Here is a 16,006-nt window from a genome sequence, read left to right as displayed (position 1 = left end):
ACTCTTTTTCTGCTCAGATTACTCTTTTTGTCCACTTGGATTACACTTTTTCCTTGCCAGGGGTTGGCATGTATGCAGTTAATGGGCAAACAATTCATCTCGTCTTTCTCTTTCTCCAATTTGATGTTTTTAAAAGATTTAAAACAACTTTGTTGTATTTTTTTTTGGAAATGCATTTTTTTCCAACTTTTGGTATGTTGTTTAAAATATCACATTTTTTTGCATCAGTGAATGCTATTTAACATTGGACACTTTGAAGTCATCATTTTTCAGACTAAATTTCAAGAGATTTCTCACCAGCATGTAGTCTTGTCTTGTCTTTTTTTTTTTGCATAACAGGTAATTCTTAACAGTTAAATGTGGGTTAAATTTGTGAAGGCTCATGGCTGCAAGGTAGTATTTACATTTCACAGGAAAGGATTTTGATTTCCATCAGTCTTAGACAAATATCTTTTGAATGTATCTGATTCCACTTTATTTGAAGATGAGAGCTGCTTCTCTCATTCAGGTTTCCCAAGTTTTCATATTTGTGGATCTGCCACCTGGTTTATCAGCATCATTCATCATAGTCGAGATTGGCTCCACATTAAATGTTAAATATTAATTCCAAGTTAAAGTTCTCTTAGTTGTCTTCACTTGTGCTTTCCTTTTCATAAAATATTTGCATTTTGTTAGTATTGATGTCATTTTCTCAAAAAATTGTAACAGATTTTGCCAATTCTGTTTTTATGAGTTGTTAGTACTTTTTGTACTTTCTCAGAAAGTGTCAGCTAATACAATGTACTTAAGTGCATAGCTTAAATTACATATACTGAAGAAACAGTCATTATTATGTGATTTGAATGATTTGAGAGTATTGTGAGAAAGCTTTGATTACTTTCATGATTTATTATATGCATTGTTACTAATTTAAACGACTGCTCCAGTGTCCTAGTGGTTAGAGCGTCTGCCCCTGATGTGGGAGGTCATTGGTTCAAATCCCTGCTGAGTCATACCAAAGACTTCTAAAAATGGTACTAACAGCTGCCTCGCTAGGCACTCAGCATCAAGAGGTTAGTGTTAGAATTGGTTGGCCTGGTGTCAGGATAATGTGACTGTGTGGGACATCATGCTACATGGATGATACCCCAGTGCTAGACATCACTTTAACACATTAACCCCTGGAAGGTTTTTGTCCTTTTTGCCTGAAATTCGAGTAGGAAACACATTTTGAAAGCTATTTTGAATACATCCTAATACATCAACTTCCAGGTATTTTTCCAATAACCAAATGCCTAGTTGTGTTAGAAACATCGTTTTTTATTGGCTGTTTGGCTCACACATTAGCAGAAGGGTAAAAGTTGGAGTTCTTTGTTGTTTTTTTGTTTGTTTGTTTAATGGACCCATAATTTTAGTATTGAGACCACTCTTTATTCCAAATGCCCATCTTATCCTACTTTTTGCAAAAGTTCATCTGTCTCTTTGCAGTTCATACTGGTCTGCTTTAGATTGAGACCAAAAAGCCTAAAGTCCGGACACAAAATCGGATTCTGGCCACAGGCGAATTTTGGGTGGAAAAAATAGAGTCCAAAAAATGAAGTTTTGCCCTCTGTATTTTGTAGTGCAACTAGAACTTCCAGATTATTTGGTATCATTGTAGAACTACATCTTTGTACCTTTCTATACTACCACCCCTTTCTATACTACCACCCACTTTAGTGTATCATACATGACCTTGATGCTACAGAGCTCGGCAGTAGACTGATGCCTCCTGCCACGTTAACTCATTGCCAGGGGTTAATGTGTAACTGCCACATTGCAGACATTGTAGCGATATGACTGGAAAATTGTTAAAGCTACGTTTAAAAAATCTAAACCACAAATCTAAACTAATTTAAATACTGTTAAAACCAACTTGTGCATTGTTGATTTGGTGAACAAATCTTGTGCTCACATACACATTCAGTAGAACATCAGTTTCTTTGAAGCCACATCAGAGTAAGATTAACTTGTAATTAGTAAGACTGGTTTCATGCCATTTTACCTAAATGTAGCCATTAGCTATTCAGCATATCGATCATTGATCATACATGGACAAAAGGCGTGTCCTATAAGCAGGGATCATCCTATAAGAATTTCACATGTATTTGACATGGAACCAGTCTAAATTGTGACATCAGTCTCCCCCCCCCCCCCCCATCTCAACACAAAATGAAATTTGGTTAAAATTTTCAAACTTTTTATCTTGTATGACTTAAAGAGGGGTAAGAATAAGAAAATGTTCGTTTCTCATCAAACATGCCATATTTTATTTGCTTGAATAACAAACAGTATAATTATTAATTTTGGAGTTTTGTGTTAGTAATTATTTTGTACTTGTCTGATATTGTGACTTTGGGGGTTGGTCACCACTGAAATCTATTTGTTTTGTTTGTCTATGCCAGCTCATTGAATAAACTTGGGTGTTGTTTTTTTTTTTTACCCTGTCTTCTCTGGCAACATTCCTAACTACACATTACCTTTTAGATATCAGTATTATATACCCATAATTTGAAAATTGCACTGTTATTCACATCACAAAATTTATACCAGCAGAATAATCTTTGTTTTTAATTATCTTTTTCCTTTAGCCCTTGAGGAACAAGCAAGTTTAAGTCCAGCAAAAACCCTCCGGTTGTCAGAACCAGATCTTCAATACTGTATTTACATGATGGAAAAGTATGGAGATGACTACAAGGTAGGTTGCTTTAGTATTTCAAAAATAAAGATAGTTTAGATGAATTTTGGTAGTTCAGGCACCAGTCACTTTTAATAGTTTGCATTTTTACTTACAAGTCAGTATATATAGTATGTAAGTAAATAATGAGGAGAGAAGCAGAATTCCATCAATTTGAATTATATCTGTATTGGTTGAAAGTTCTAGCCAAAGTTAAGAGTTCATGCAGGACTTAAAATTCTGAGTAAAATGGCTTTTCACACCTGTATGAATAAGGCAAAATGATAGTAATTAAGTGAGATCAGTTATAGGTTACATTGTTTAGGGCAAAAGAAGTTCTGAACAGCTGGTTTTGAACTTAGGGGATAAATACAGTATGGTAGCCATGTAAATTTGATGGAGCATGATCCACAGTATTGTTTTTCTTTATTGCTTGCTTGTCCAATATAGAGAAGATATATTAGACTACATACTTGATGAAGTCAGTCATATTTTTGATTTGGGGATTTGATAAAGCTTGGGAAGCAGCTTCTGATTTATTTGGTTGTTGGCAAAATTGTGACTTGGTGTAATTTGAGGCATGAGAGACTACTCTGTCAGTTTAAACATTGCTTTTTAAGTATGTTTGTACTGCTGTTTGCTGGTAAATACCTGTTTTGAAAACCATGTAAAATTCAGTGAGTTGAAGTGGGGAAAGGAGAAGCAGTCAGTGTAAAGCAGTCATCTTTGTTCTTCAAGCAGTGTGTAGCCCAAAAATTAGTTGAGGTTAATTATTTTGCCCATAATGTCATGTCTGTTGTTAGACAATTTGTATTTCTAATTGCTCAAAATAACCCAAGCAGTAAATTTTGTTCATGCTTGGATCTGGGAATCTGAGAGCTTACTTTTAAATTAGAAGCAGTTTTGTTTTTCATGTCATATTTGATAGCTGTCCAAAAAATCAAGTTATATATTTTGCTGCTGGGTCTCCATATGTAAGTCTGATCACATTATGAGGATCATCTGCTTAACTGTACCAAAAGCTTAAAACTTTGTGTGTTCAAAGTGAAGCCACTGACCTGTGAGTGGGGAGCAGTACTATTTCTGTTCTCCATTTTTCATTGATTACCTATAATTAGTACTCATTTGTTTAGTGTGATTAGTAATAGGCTGTCCGTTGTTAACATTGACTTTTTAATGCATTTCTGGTTAAATATATTGAGCAGTACTTATGCAGTTGTTTGACAGTTAAGCTAAGTGAGAGGATTAGTGACTTATCGAAGCCCTCAGTACATTGTTTTTCACCATAAGTGAACCAAGGTCATTGCATTATTTTTTTTTAACCACTGAGTTAAAAGATGAACTGGAATAGCCATAGATTCGATTGATGTGGACTGAGTGTTTTCTGTAGTTGTGAGACATCCTTAGTACTGTTGCATTAATTAATTACAAAACTTCCAGCTTCTGTTTTTAGCTTTGCTGGTCATAGACATTGTAACTTACGTGATGGTTTGTCTATTCATTGGTACAAGTTAGTTATCACTATTCTGCCGAAACTATTTGCCGTGAAACTTGACACACAAATTCATCCTATGGCCATCCTGAAAATGTCGTCCATAGCGATTCCTCCTGAATGGATTGTCATGTTGCCTTGCGGTTTTGAATGAGAAGACTTTTTATGGTGTCTACTTACTCTGAAATAAAAATGGTGCTGATCAGATGGTTAATATGGCTACCATAGTGGCCATGTTGAAGACCGTTGTCACTGTTCCAGAAAAATGGAAAGTCATATCAGATGAAAATGGTGAACATATGATGTCCAATATTGCAGCCACAGTGACCATTGTGGGAATTTCTACTTCTATTTTTATTTCTACTCCAGAATGAAAAGTAATATTGGCTTGGGGTTCTCATCAGCTGACTTCTTATGATGTTTACTTGATCTTAAAGAAACTTTTACCAGTCTGGTGACTAATATGGCAGATGCCTAGGCCGTAATAAAATCCTTTTATTGCTAATCCATGTGAATGAAAGTAATATTACTTCATGGATTTAACCGGAAGACTTCTTTTGACGTATAATTAGTCCAGAAATGAAAATAGTGTCAATCTGATGTCCAATACAACCACCTCAGTGGCAATGACCACCACAATGGCCATCTTGAAAATGTTATTATCACTGAATGGATTTTCATATTAACATGTGTCTTTTTGCTAATTAACTTAATATGATGTCTGGTTGGACCTAATGGTGCCATTGAGGCATCTCAGTATCCCTTCTACAGTGTCCATCTTGAAAATCTTGTCATATTAGCATATGGTTTGGACTGAAAGACTTTTTATGAAGTCTTGTTGGTTATAAATGATGATGATGGTTATCCAGCTTCTAATATGATTGCCAAAATGACCCTCTGGAAAATCTGTTATCACTACTACTTCTGGATGGCAGGTTATATTTACATTATGTCTCTGCTGAAGACTTATGCTTTGTAATTGGTACTAAATAGAAACAATACCAGTCTGATATTGAATATAGCCATGCCACTATGGCATCTCTTTTGAAAACCATTTTATTGTTACTTCTCCAAAAGGGAAAGTCATATCAACATAAGAGTTTCCACCAGACAATGATCTGTAATTTCTTGCTGGCCCTGATTGAAAATGGTGCCAAGCTGACAACAGTACAGACATTACAGAAGTTAATTGAATAATATTAAATATGATTTTGAACACTCAGCAGTTAAAAGGAAGAAATAGTCATATCTTGAATTTCTAGGAATTCTTTTCAGCCATTTTAGTACCAGCCCCTTCAAGTGACTCTTCTTACAGATTGATATAAAGAAAAAAAAGACCGCAACCTTCAAAGTTCATTTATGTTTTAAACCTTGAGAAACATGTAGATTTTTGCCATGTTCAGAAAATGAAACTATTCCATGACCGCTGAATACTCATCTCTTCAGATTGAAGTGAATGCACACAGACTGTACATGGACCTGAAAGCATGCAATTGGAGATCACAAGATTATGAGATATATGCCACAGTTTTTCAGAATTTACCACCTGAACATGCAGAAATTGTAAAGTATGGGAAATATCGTTTGTTGTTGCAAAGCAGTGTGACCCCGCTATAACATGGTAGTTGGGAGCCATAGAACCCGACAGTGTTATAGACTGAACCATGTTATAAACAACCAGGTCAGTTAGCTGACGAAAATGATACATGTACCCCAGAAATTTTGTGGGGGGTGTGTAGGTAATAAATGTGGGTTGTAAAATATGTGCTTCATTGCACAGTTACCATCTTAAATTGATACATATTAAATAAGAAATACATCTTTAGTGAAAACAGAAGGCATATGTAATATTTTACTTTATTTAGAGAACCATGATTTGGTACACCTACTTATATACTGTTTATATACACATGTCTAATTTATAGCATGAATAGGGTATCAACACCATGTACTCACCGGCGAATTTCATCATATACATAGCATCCACAATACAAGTAATTCCATCAAAATTATGCACACACAGATTTAAAATATTTATTAATTTTGTCACAGGTCATATAGGTCTGAATTCAGTGGGAAAACAGCACAATTGCATAATGAATGGTGAAGCACATGATTTACTTTTCAGTATGTCCCAAATCGGTAAAAGTTATTTTGAGTTTTAAGCCGCCGTTGGTAGCATTCATAAGCACTAACTTTTGTTTATGCAAAAAGAAAACTTTTACGTCACAGTAAAGGTGTTTCCAGTCACATTGAAAAATGCAAAAATCCGTCAGATTCCATTGCTTTTATTTAAGTTGGTATTGAATTCTTTTGAAGAAAGGTTCTTTGTTTGTATTGAAGATTGTATGTAGTTGGCTTTCTTTGATGAAGGGTGCTTGCATTATTGAAGTCACCACTAAAGAACAGCTTTGGAGAACCAAACAAATGCCCATTTCTTATTGTGATGGCAACATCAAAATGTATTGCATGATTGATACCGATTTTTTTCCATTTGCTTAGGAGGTTTTCATAACAATTGGTAATGTTTCCTTTGAAATTTTGGCAAACTATTTTATCTGGGTACATTTTTAAAAAAGGAATTGGTTGTCATTTGGTCTCTTCTAGTTACTGTTCCTCCCTGCCTATTGAATAGACCAACAAGTAAGATGTTTTTTTTTTATTTGTGGTAGTGGAGTGATGCTGCCTTCCACGCATGCATTAGAAATTTAAGAAAGGGTCAACAGATGATAGAGATGCAGGTGTTCTGGTCTGATGACAGGCATAATTACAGAAAATGTGAGTGTTCTAAAGAATTTAATTCTGAGTGAAAAGAAGAGGAATTTTACTTACCATCCACATATAAAAATCAGTCTTTGTAAATATATTAATTACTAGCAAGTGGCCAAAAATCAGACAAAAGATAGATTATGAGATAACGCTTCGTCTGATTGATCTCCATTACTAGAAATGTCAACAGCAAAAAAAGACTAAATCTCACAACATACAGTTCTCATACTAGATGATAAGATAAGCAGATTATGATATACATGTAACAATGCACTGTTTAGATGGTTTGTCAACATGGACAAAGAATTTGTTTATGTAACAATAGATAAATTTCAGTGCATTTTATATCAAGTTTGCAGCTTCCTTTCATGGGGTCTCTGAATTTCTCCACTTCAAACGAATGGTTGTATATACATGCTTAAACACCCAACAAAATAAATCGCAAGATGCTGTATTTTGCTGCCAATAAGGGGAAAAAGTTTGTGAAATTGATGAAGCCCAACGCAATCCCAGAATAAACTTTTTAAACATTATTTTTCATCCTTGTAAGAAGGAAAACTATTTTTTCGTGTATGAGAAAAATATGTATAAAATTTCAGGCACCATGCCATGATTGTCATGTATTATTCATATGCAATCTCTTCCCCAAAATGATAATAAACTTTTTTTATTTTTTTTCATTTATTTACTTTTAAGAAAGATTTTTTTCATGTACAAGAAAAATACATGTATATGAAATTTTGGGAGCCACAACATGACTGTGTTATATCCAGATTCATGTTATAATGGAGCATGCTATAGTAGGTTCACATTGTAGTAATGAGGGTTCAGTCTTGTGAACAGTAGCACAAGAACAAGGGACCAACCATTTGGTTTATCTGGAGTGGGTGGGTGAGTCAAAATAATAGTAAAAAAATATGCTTTGTCATGCAAGTGGATTTTAGGTCTGGGCAACTGATTTGTTTTAAAGCTACTTGCCCTGGGCCTGTGTTAGAAAATAAATTCCTCTGAGCATTGCCATATAAAGCAAGACATGCCTTGGATCTTAATGAACATCAACTCTGCTGATGCAGTGATTAAGGAGGACATTGAGGTAATGAAAACGTGGGTGACATCAAGACTTGGAAGAAAACATTGATTTATACGCAATATTTTGAGAGGTGAACAAATGCAGGAGTCAGTTTAATATGAATTTGTTTATTTCTTTTTGTGTTGAAAGTAAAGTTGTTTCAAAATTTTGTCAAAATAATAGTAACAAAAATGTTGCCCTTTTGGGCACATTGAAATGGAGCCAGGGCTGTTGGAATTGAGTCAGGGCTAGTGATTTTTTAAAGTCACTTGCCCTTTGTCTTCATCTGAATTATTTTTTTTGGAGCAGTGCTGATGGTAATTATTATTGACATCTGGAAATACTGTGATGACATGTCTTCTTCTTTGCATTGCAGGCAATGGCTAGAGACCCCAAAAATTACTACCAGGATACACCAAAACAGATCCGACGTAAAATCAATATATTCACATCAATCCCAGAGCAGTACAATGCTTATTTGCAGTCAAAAGGTGAGAAGACAGACAAAATGGACACAACATAGTGTAATACCTGTCGGTTTATCTGTCGGCAATCTTGTCAATTTGTGACATCTCTGGATTTTTTTAATCTTGGAAGAAAATACTGGTGAATTAATAAATAAAAAAAAGGATGATTAGAATGAAACTGTGATCGGAACAATGTGTTTGCTTCAAAGATGTATCATGTTTGTCAAAATCTGGTGTGATCTTAGTACACAATATAAAATTGAGTTTTGTTGTCAGGAAATGCTGTCAAAATTCAGCAGTGACATTTTAAGATCAGTTGGAGAAACCCACGGAAACAGCTTACTTATACACAAAATAAATCTGCTGCATTTGTTATGATTTGAGGATTTTGCAGTTTGTTAATTTTTTAAACTCACTTTTGATGAAGGACAGCTGCTCAAAAGTGGAGAACCAGATAATGAATTACACATAGAACATTAGTACTAAGGATTTAGAAACACATAGATGCTGATATAGGCTCATCCAATGGTGAGAATTGAACCCCCATGCTTTTGGTCAAAAGTCCATTGCCTTAGTGTGGCACAGGATTTTTATTGATTTACATAGCTAGCATCTATATAAAGGGCATACTGTATATACTTGCTTACAAGTTAATTCCTACTGCAAACTGCACAGACCCAGATTGGCTAGCACATAATGTGTCAACATATCTAGGTCAGTGCATTTTGGTAGGAATGATGGATAGAACAAACAACATAGACTGATCTGCTGGTGCATTATCGAAAGGCACATCAGGATCTGTGTTGTTTTCAATTGGACTCAACTTACAATCAAGTATATACACTGATTTAGTCTCATTAGTCCTTTGCTGGTTTGGCAACTTTCCGAGAGTATTTTATGTAAAAGATACTTAGATCATTAGGAAGCAAATTATTATTTTGCTACCAAAGTTCTCGCTACATATTGTTTATTTACTTTTCAAGATGTATATCTTGTGCACATCGGTGAATGCTGTTTATGGATTTCTTATTGAGAGGTGATGACTGATTCAGGGATGCGAAGGATAACGTATTTCTTGTTTGCTTTCAGACAAAGAAAACAAAATTGCTATATTTAATTACGAAATAAATTGCATTCATTCAGTCAAATGTTGTCAAGTCATTGTTTTGTTCTGTTCTCAACAAGACTGAACTCCATTGACCCATTTTGTAGCTTGCTTATGGAAATATTATCTATAAATTTTAATGAAACCCCAATTAAAACAAAAAAAAATCAGAGTTTTTCTTTCATTCACATTGAAGCACATTAAATTTTGGTGCTTGATATATTTTGGACTGGATTGTTTTCACATCCTTATTAGTGGGAAAAAAAATCAACATTTTTAATTTCCATTTAAAAGTTTTGTGTAAGTTGATATGTCCCCAAAGTCAGCATCACCTCTCATTTAGTTCACCAGTATCTGATGAAGATAAAAAGATTCCAGAGAGACACATAGACAGACAGGTAATTAGTCAGTTTTATTCAAATGTTGTGAGAGTGGTGCTGAGTTTGGGGGCATTGAATGCTACAGACTAGTTAGAAGTATTAGAACCACCAAAATATTTCCTGAAGGAAAGGGGAAGCATTCCTTGCCATTTCCTGGGGTCATCTAGTCATTCTAGTCTCTGACCAGTTTTGTTACCCTTGTAACTCATCAGAGGGAAAAATTATTGTTGATTCATAAGTTCAACTGATCAAATCTGTAAAAGCAGTCATACAAACATCAAATATGTTTAAAATCAAGATGCTCTTGTTCCACACATAATGTTTATTTACTCACTAGTTACATGTGTGGCAAATGATACATAGGTGAGACCAAAAGGAAATTTTAAGCAATATTTGAAGAACACGGAGGGGACATGTGCAAAAGAAGGATACCCATTATATAAACAAAGTGTTTAATATCAGATAATAGAAAGTATTTTGTCTGAAAAGAGCTTTGTGAAGCAACATCAGGTGTAAAATAAAGAATATTTTTGTCTACACCAATAACACACTCTACAAGCTTGATAAGTTTCAACATCATTGTTTAAATGGGAGTGCAGTATACATGCCAACCATTACGCTTCTGGCATAATCATTACGCTTTTTTCCCTCACTAAATTAAACCTTACGCGTAAACGTATATGGATTATGCTTTTTTGGTATATCCGCCTTCCAAAAAGAAATCAGTTGTTTGTTTTCTCTTTTTTATTAACATCCCATTAATCCCACAGACCGTATTTTAGAAAAGATGGCTTCTATGTAACTACAATATAAGAGTATGCTTGTCCATGCACTTTCCTAACAGTATTATGTTCTATTTATAGCAACTATCCTATTACCCAGAAACATGCTGGTTCTATATTCAAACTTTCGACCTATAATGTATTATAGCAGCTGTATGGCTTATGGAGGAGAGAACAGACTGATTTTCTAATTTTTAATCTTTACTCGCAGAATCTTTTTTCTAATTTATATTTAGTACAGAACCAGTCTATAGGTATTTGGCACTAAAAAGTATAATTTATTTTAGCCGATGCATGTTGAGAGCAAAAATATCTCCTTTCAAATAATTTCACAGATGGATTAGAAAAAGGCCAAAAATAAACGAAACATAAAATAACAGAATCCTCCAAAGATGAGGACACGAGGGCAGCATCACATGACGTCTTTTGCAGGCCGTGTGGAAATAATTTTACTATTTGGCGCTAAAAGACTTTAGATGTATTCTAGTTGATGTTTGTGTTAGAGCACGTATATTTTTCAAAGAATTTCACAGGTGGATCAGAAAAAGACCAAAAAAACCGAATCCTTCAAAGATGAATACATGAATGGCATAATACAGCATTACATTCTCAGGCACAAGGGCTCGTATCGTTGCTTAAAATTGACCTGTCATATATGTACTATATAGTACATGTATAACAGGTCAGTTTTAAGCAACGATATGAGTCCCTGTATTCTAGGGCAGGATCATGCTCATTGCAGTCTGTGCGGAAACGATTTTAATGTTGGGTGGTAAATTTTATGTGGAGAAACACTTGAAAACAAAGAAACACATCGAATTAGCTCATCTTATGAACTCCAATACTAAGATAACTTCTTAACTACAGCAGAACTAAAGTGCGGACATGAATGTTATAAATGCGGAGGTGTTATTTACTGAGTTCTTAATAGAAAGATAATGAAGATCTTGCTATTGGTGCAGAAGCAAGAGAATTCATAGAACACAATTCTACTCTAGCTGTGAAGGTGTTTGATGATAATGTTAGAGATTATTATGCTACAGCCTGTGATTACATGCTCCAGAAATTCCCCTATGGAGATGAAGTGCTTTTAAATGCTTCATTTGCTGATGTAAATGAGAGACAGTCAGAAGCTTCAAAAGTGTTAGATTCTTTGTCAAGAGATATCCCTTTCTATTACCATCCTTGTCTACCTTGGATCATCTGGAAGGAGAATTCCTGAAGTATGAAGTTGGGATTCTACCTGACAATATACTTAATGCAGATATAGTTGATGTGCAGTGGTACCTTATTTCACAGCTAAAAGACACTTATCACTGGAAGATATAAATTTCCTCTTCTTTGTCAGGTTAATGAAAGGAATATTAGTTCTTTACCATTATAAAGCTGACGGTGAGAGATTGTTCAGTATTGTTAACAAAAATAAAAGTGAATTCAGATCGAGGCTCAGTAACCCAGTACTTTGTGCTCTACTGGTGTGCAAAACATTCATGGTCTTGGCTGGTACAAAGTGTTTTAAAATGCAACATGAAAATCTGTTGCTTTCAAAAGCTAAAAGTGCCACATATGAAAACTTGAAGCAGTAAAGGATGTTAAAAGATGAGAGGGGCAAATAAATCATTGTTTATTGAATTTTTAGCATGTTATATGTGGATTCCTCTTTTTCTGCTTGGATTCATTTTTTGTCCACTTGGATTACATTTTCCTTGTCAGGGGTTGGCATGTATGGCACTGCAGGCATTATATTTTGTTTCAGTTAGAAGTACAAGTTTATTTTTATTTTTCTTAAAGAATGCATTCTGAACTATCACATATTATTCAGACTTATCAGAATCACTTAAGACTGGTTTTTTAATATAGTGCGACTATGTTTGACTGCCACACAGCTGGAATGGTGAACTATATTACCTACACATGTTTAAGGACAGATGGTATAATTGGATCTACCAAAGAGATATGTTGACAAATTTTCACAAGCAATTTTGTATTGTGATACATATCATTATTATTACCTTTGATATGCAGGCTTGGCCTACGTGGGTTCATGAAAAAGCTTGCCAGTATATTCTTGTGGGTCAGTGGTTCTTCCCTGGGTTCTTCCTCCACTAGTTATACTGGCTGCCGTGTATAGCCTATCTTGTGTTGAAAAATGGTGTTAAACCCTACAACAACAACCTTTGATATGAAATGTATCAAATATGTAATTTAAAAAAAACCTGAAAAATATTCAAGTCCATCCATTTTCGCAAAACAAAATCTCTTACTGAATAAATATGTTGTAGAAAATGCTGAATACCTAGAAAAAAGAAAAACAGGGTTTTTAAAAAAATATATTCTTAGAATAGACTCACCTGGCACATGACAATAAATTAAGAGGGTTCTTCTTCTTAAGACCCCTAATACATCCTGCATTCTCTGAGAGTGCCTTTAGGTAAATGTACTTTACAGTTATCAGTTTTTGATATGGTTCACTTGAGACAAAAATAAAATAAAAAATCACAGTGGATCTGGAAACTGAACACATTCTTGTGTTATTTTTCTGCTGAAATATTCATGTGTGTTTGGTGCCAGATTAAGGTGAGGGTGAAGAGGCAGCACATGTCTTGGTCCCCATCCAGCCATGGGTCCTCCCTAATTAATGTAGATAACATGGCACATGTTTCAACGAACCCTATATAGGTCTAAACCATCTTGTACTTAACCTAATATAGCTGTAATAATTCTATAAAGGAATGCTTTCAAGGTGTATATCTTAACTGACCTGGGCTTCCCAAAGCTGAAGGGTCCAGATCCCCAAGAGCTTAATATGCCACTACAAGGTATTGAGCTGATTTTCAAGGCCAGGTTGGTATGCTACCTACAAGGTCATGTTTTAATTTGAATTGAATTTGTTTATGCTAGAGCTCATGTAAAATTTGACACGTTAGAGGATATAGACTGTTTTCTTAATATAATTCCTTTATTGGATAGATCTAAGTTGACAATAGGCACTTGTTTATATATAAATGGGAACAGGAATTTTTTAAAGCATAATATGGAATGCACTTATATCAGTGGTATATTAATATCTGTTGATGTTGTAAGCGTACCCGTGCTGAAGATACTTGGGCACAACAGTATTATACAAGAGCTGATCAAAATGTAAACAGAGTTAGAGCTATGAAAGTTTTAGTAAGATCTACCAGGTACCCGTCAGTCATAATGATCAGTTACTCAGGTACACAATCAAAGGGAAACTGTGTTAAATATTATCAAACTTGAATCGCATTGTTGCAGGTTGAGACTGGCATGAGTAACATGCAAAAGTGTATTTTTGGTGGTCAGTGTAAATAAAAGATCTCATTTTGTATCTATTTTTATCAAAATATCAAGCAATTAAAACGAACAAATAGTTGACAGAACTATCATCTAGTAAATCGTCATGGTCTAGTCTTTGTGAATATCGTCTATCCCTTTCCTTGACCTCATTATCATATGCAGGTGTTTATAAGGAGATTGAACTTGGGTTTTGATCATACAGTTTGTGAAATCTATTAAAGGTAGCAACTGAACATGTGTCAGTTGTATGGCAAGATCAAAAATCAACCCTCTTTTGCTTGCCACTGAGGGCTGCTCTGGTGGCCTGGTGGTTAGAGCATCCACCACAGATGCGGAATGTTGCGGGTTTGAACCCTGAATGAATGATACCAAAGACTTATAAAAATGGTACTAACAGATGCCTCACTAGGCACTCAGCATTAGGAGGGTAGTGTTAGAACTGGTCATCTTGGTGTCAGAAAAATGACACTTGCTGGGACATCATGCTAAGTGTCTGCGGCATGATGTTCCAGTGCTAGACATCACTAATAACTGCTACACTGCAGACATTATAGCAGTATGACTGAAAAATTGTTAAAGCTACATTAAAATTCCAAATCACACACACACATACTTGCCACTGAGCAATATCACTCAATCAAAGGGTTGTCACATGAGAAAATAAGCTATGAGATCAAAGTCAAACATTCGGGCCCCAAGTGGCCAAGTGGTCTAAAGCCTTTCTGTTACGGATCACTGCTGTCTCACCTCTGTCTGCGTGGGTTCAAGTCTCGGATATGGCTAATGTGGGTATGTGAGAAAATTTGCCAGTAGCTTCTCGTGGGTCGTTGGTTCTTTCCTGGGTTTTCCCGGGTTCTTCCTCCACCATTAATACTGGCCACGATGTATAGCCTATCGTGTGCTGAAAAATGGCATTAAACCCTACAACAACAACAACAAAGTCAAACATTGACTGGGATAGGTAGACTGTCAAACATTGACTGGGATAGGTAGAACTCTACTTGTTACTGAACAATTTACACATACTGTATTCGTGGCTCCATCAAAAGAATTGTCAACTTGAAAAACAAAGTGAGTGCTGCTTTTACAAGTCAAGGTCATGTGGGGCCTCATGCATTGATAGAAAACTTGTACCGGTATATGGTAAATAGATGCCCGGTGGCTCTTTTTATTACAAGGGTTATCAGTTGCTGGTACCAGTTGACAGCTCTACATAGAGTATTATTTTTAAAAAGTACTTTGGAGTTACTAGTAGCTGCTTCCTCTTGAATGTTTGGGAGAGTGTGTGTATGTAGATATAGTGGGTAGAAGGAAACAGTTTGTATGCTTGATGTTAATCCCATTAGTGATTCAGATTTGCTGTTATTTTTATTGAACTTGTATGGTTCACCCACATGAAAAACCTTTTGCTGATTCTTAGGAAAGTGTTTGTAGGTATTGTCTGTGTTTGATCAGCTAAACATTTGGAGTAAAAAAATTGTAGCAAAGTTTTTGTTTGAGAACTGAACGTTACTGTTAATGATGCAATGCATTTTTCTGAAAGATTATTTCTATTTCCAACACTGTTCTTACTTTTGTAGCAGCAAAATCTAAAACTGAAACAGCCCTCATAATGAAAATGAACTTGCGTGCTGATGTTTTAAACATGGGCCAAGGCTGGTTATGTCATCATGTAAAACTGGGAAACATTGCTATAACAATGACTAGTTTTATACATACTGCTTCACACTACAATGTTTTGCTTCTTACATATTATATTTTCATTAAAAATACAACTTAAATCTCATATCAAATATTAAAAGCTTCCTGACCCTATAAATATGCGAACTGATAGAAAGTTTATGACTACATTTATGTGACCATCATTTCCCTGTGCTGTAAATGTAGGTGGTATACAGGACAGTCATACTGAGAAATTAGGTAAAATTC

At 35.0% G+C, this 16,006-nt stretch overlaps 1 protein-coding gene across 1 annotated transcript in view; it reads left to right on the top strand.

The window, feature by feature from the left end:
• The window catches only part of LOC149795699 (nucleolar protein 16-like), a 91,317-nt gene that overhangs the window by 12,068 nt on the left and 63,243 nt on the right, over nucleotides 1–16,006 (top strand). Inside the window, exons 4-5 of the mRNA XM_089965583.1 lie at nucleotides 2,610–2,716; nucleotides 8,402–8,516. Of these exons, the coding sequence (XP_089821709.1) occupies nucleotides 2,610–2,716; nucleotides 8,402–8,516 (222 nt within the window). The remainder of the gene's footprint in view (nucleotides 1–2,609; nucleotides 2,717–8,401; nucleotides 8,517–16,006) is intronic.

Source organism: Sinohyriopsis cumingii, chromosome 7 (assembly GCF_028554795.1).
Source record: "Sinohyriopsis cumingii isolate HCF-2022 chromosome 7, ASM2855479v2, whole genome shotgun sequence".
Classification (NCBI taxonomy): Eukaryota; Metazoa; Mollusca; class Bivalvia; order Unionida; family Unionidae; genus Sinohyriopsis; species Sinohyriopsis cumingii.
This window is presented reverse-complemented; position numbering and strand designations above follow the sequence as displayed.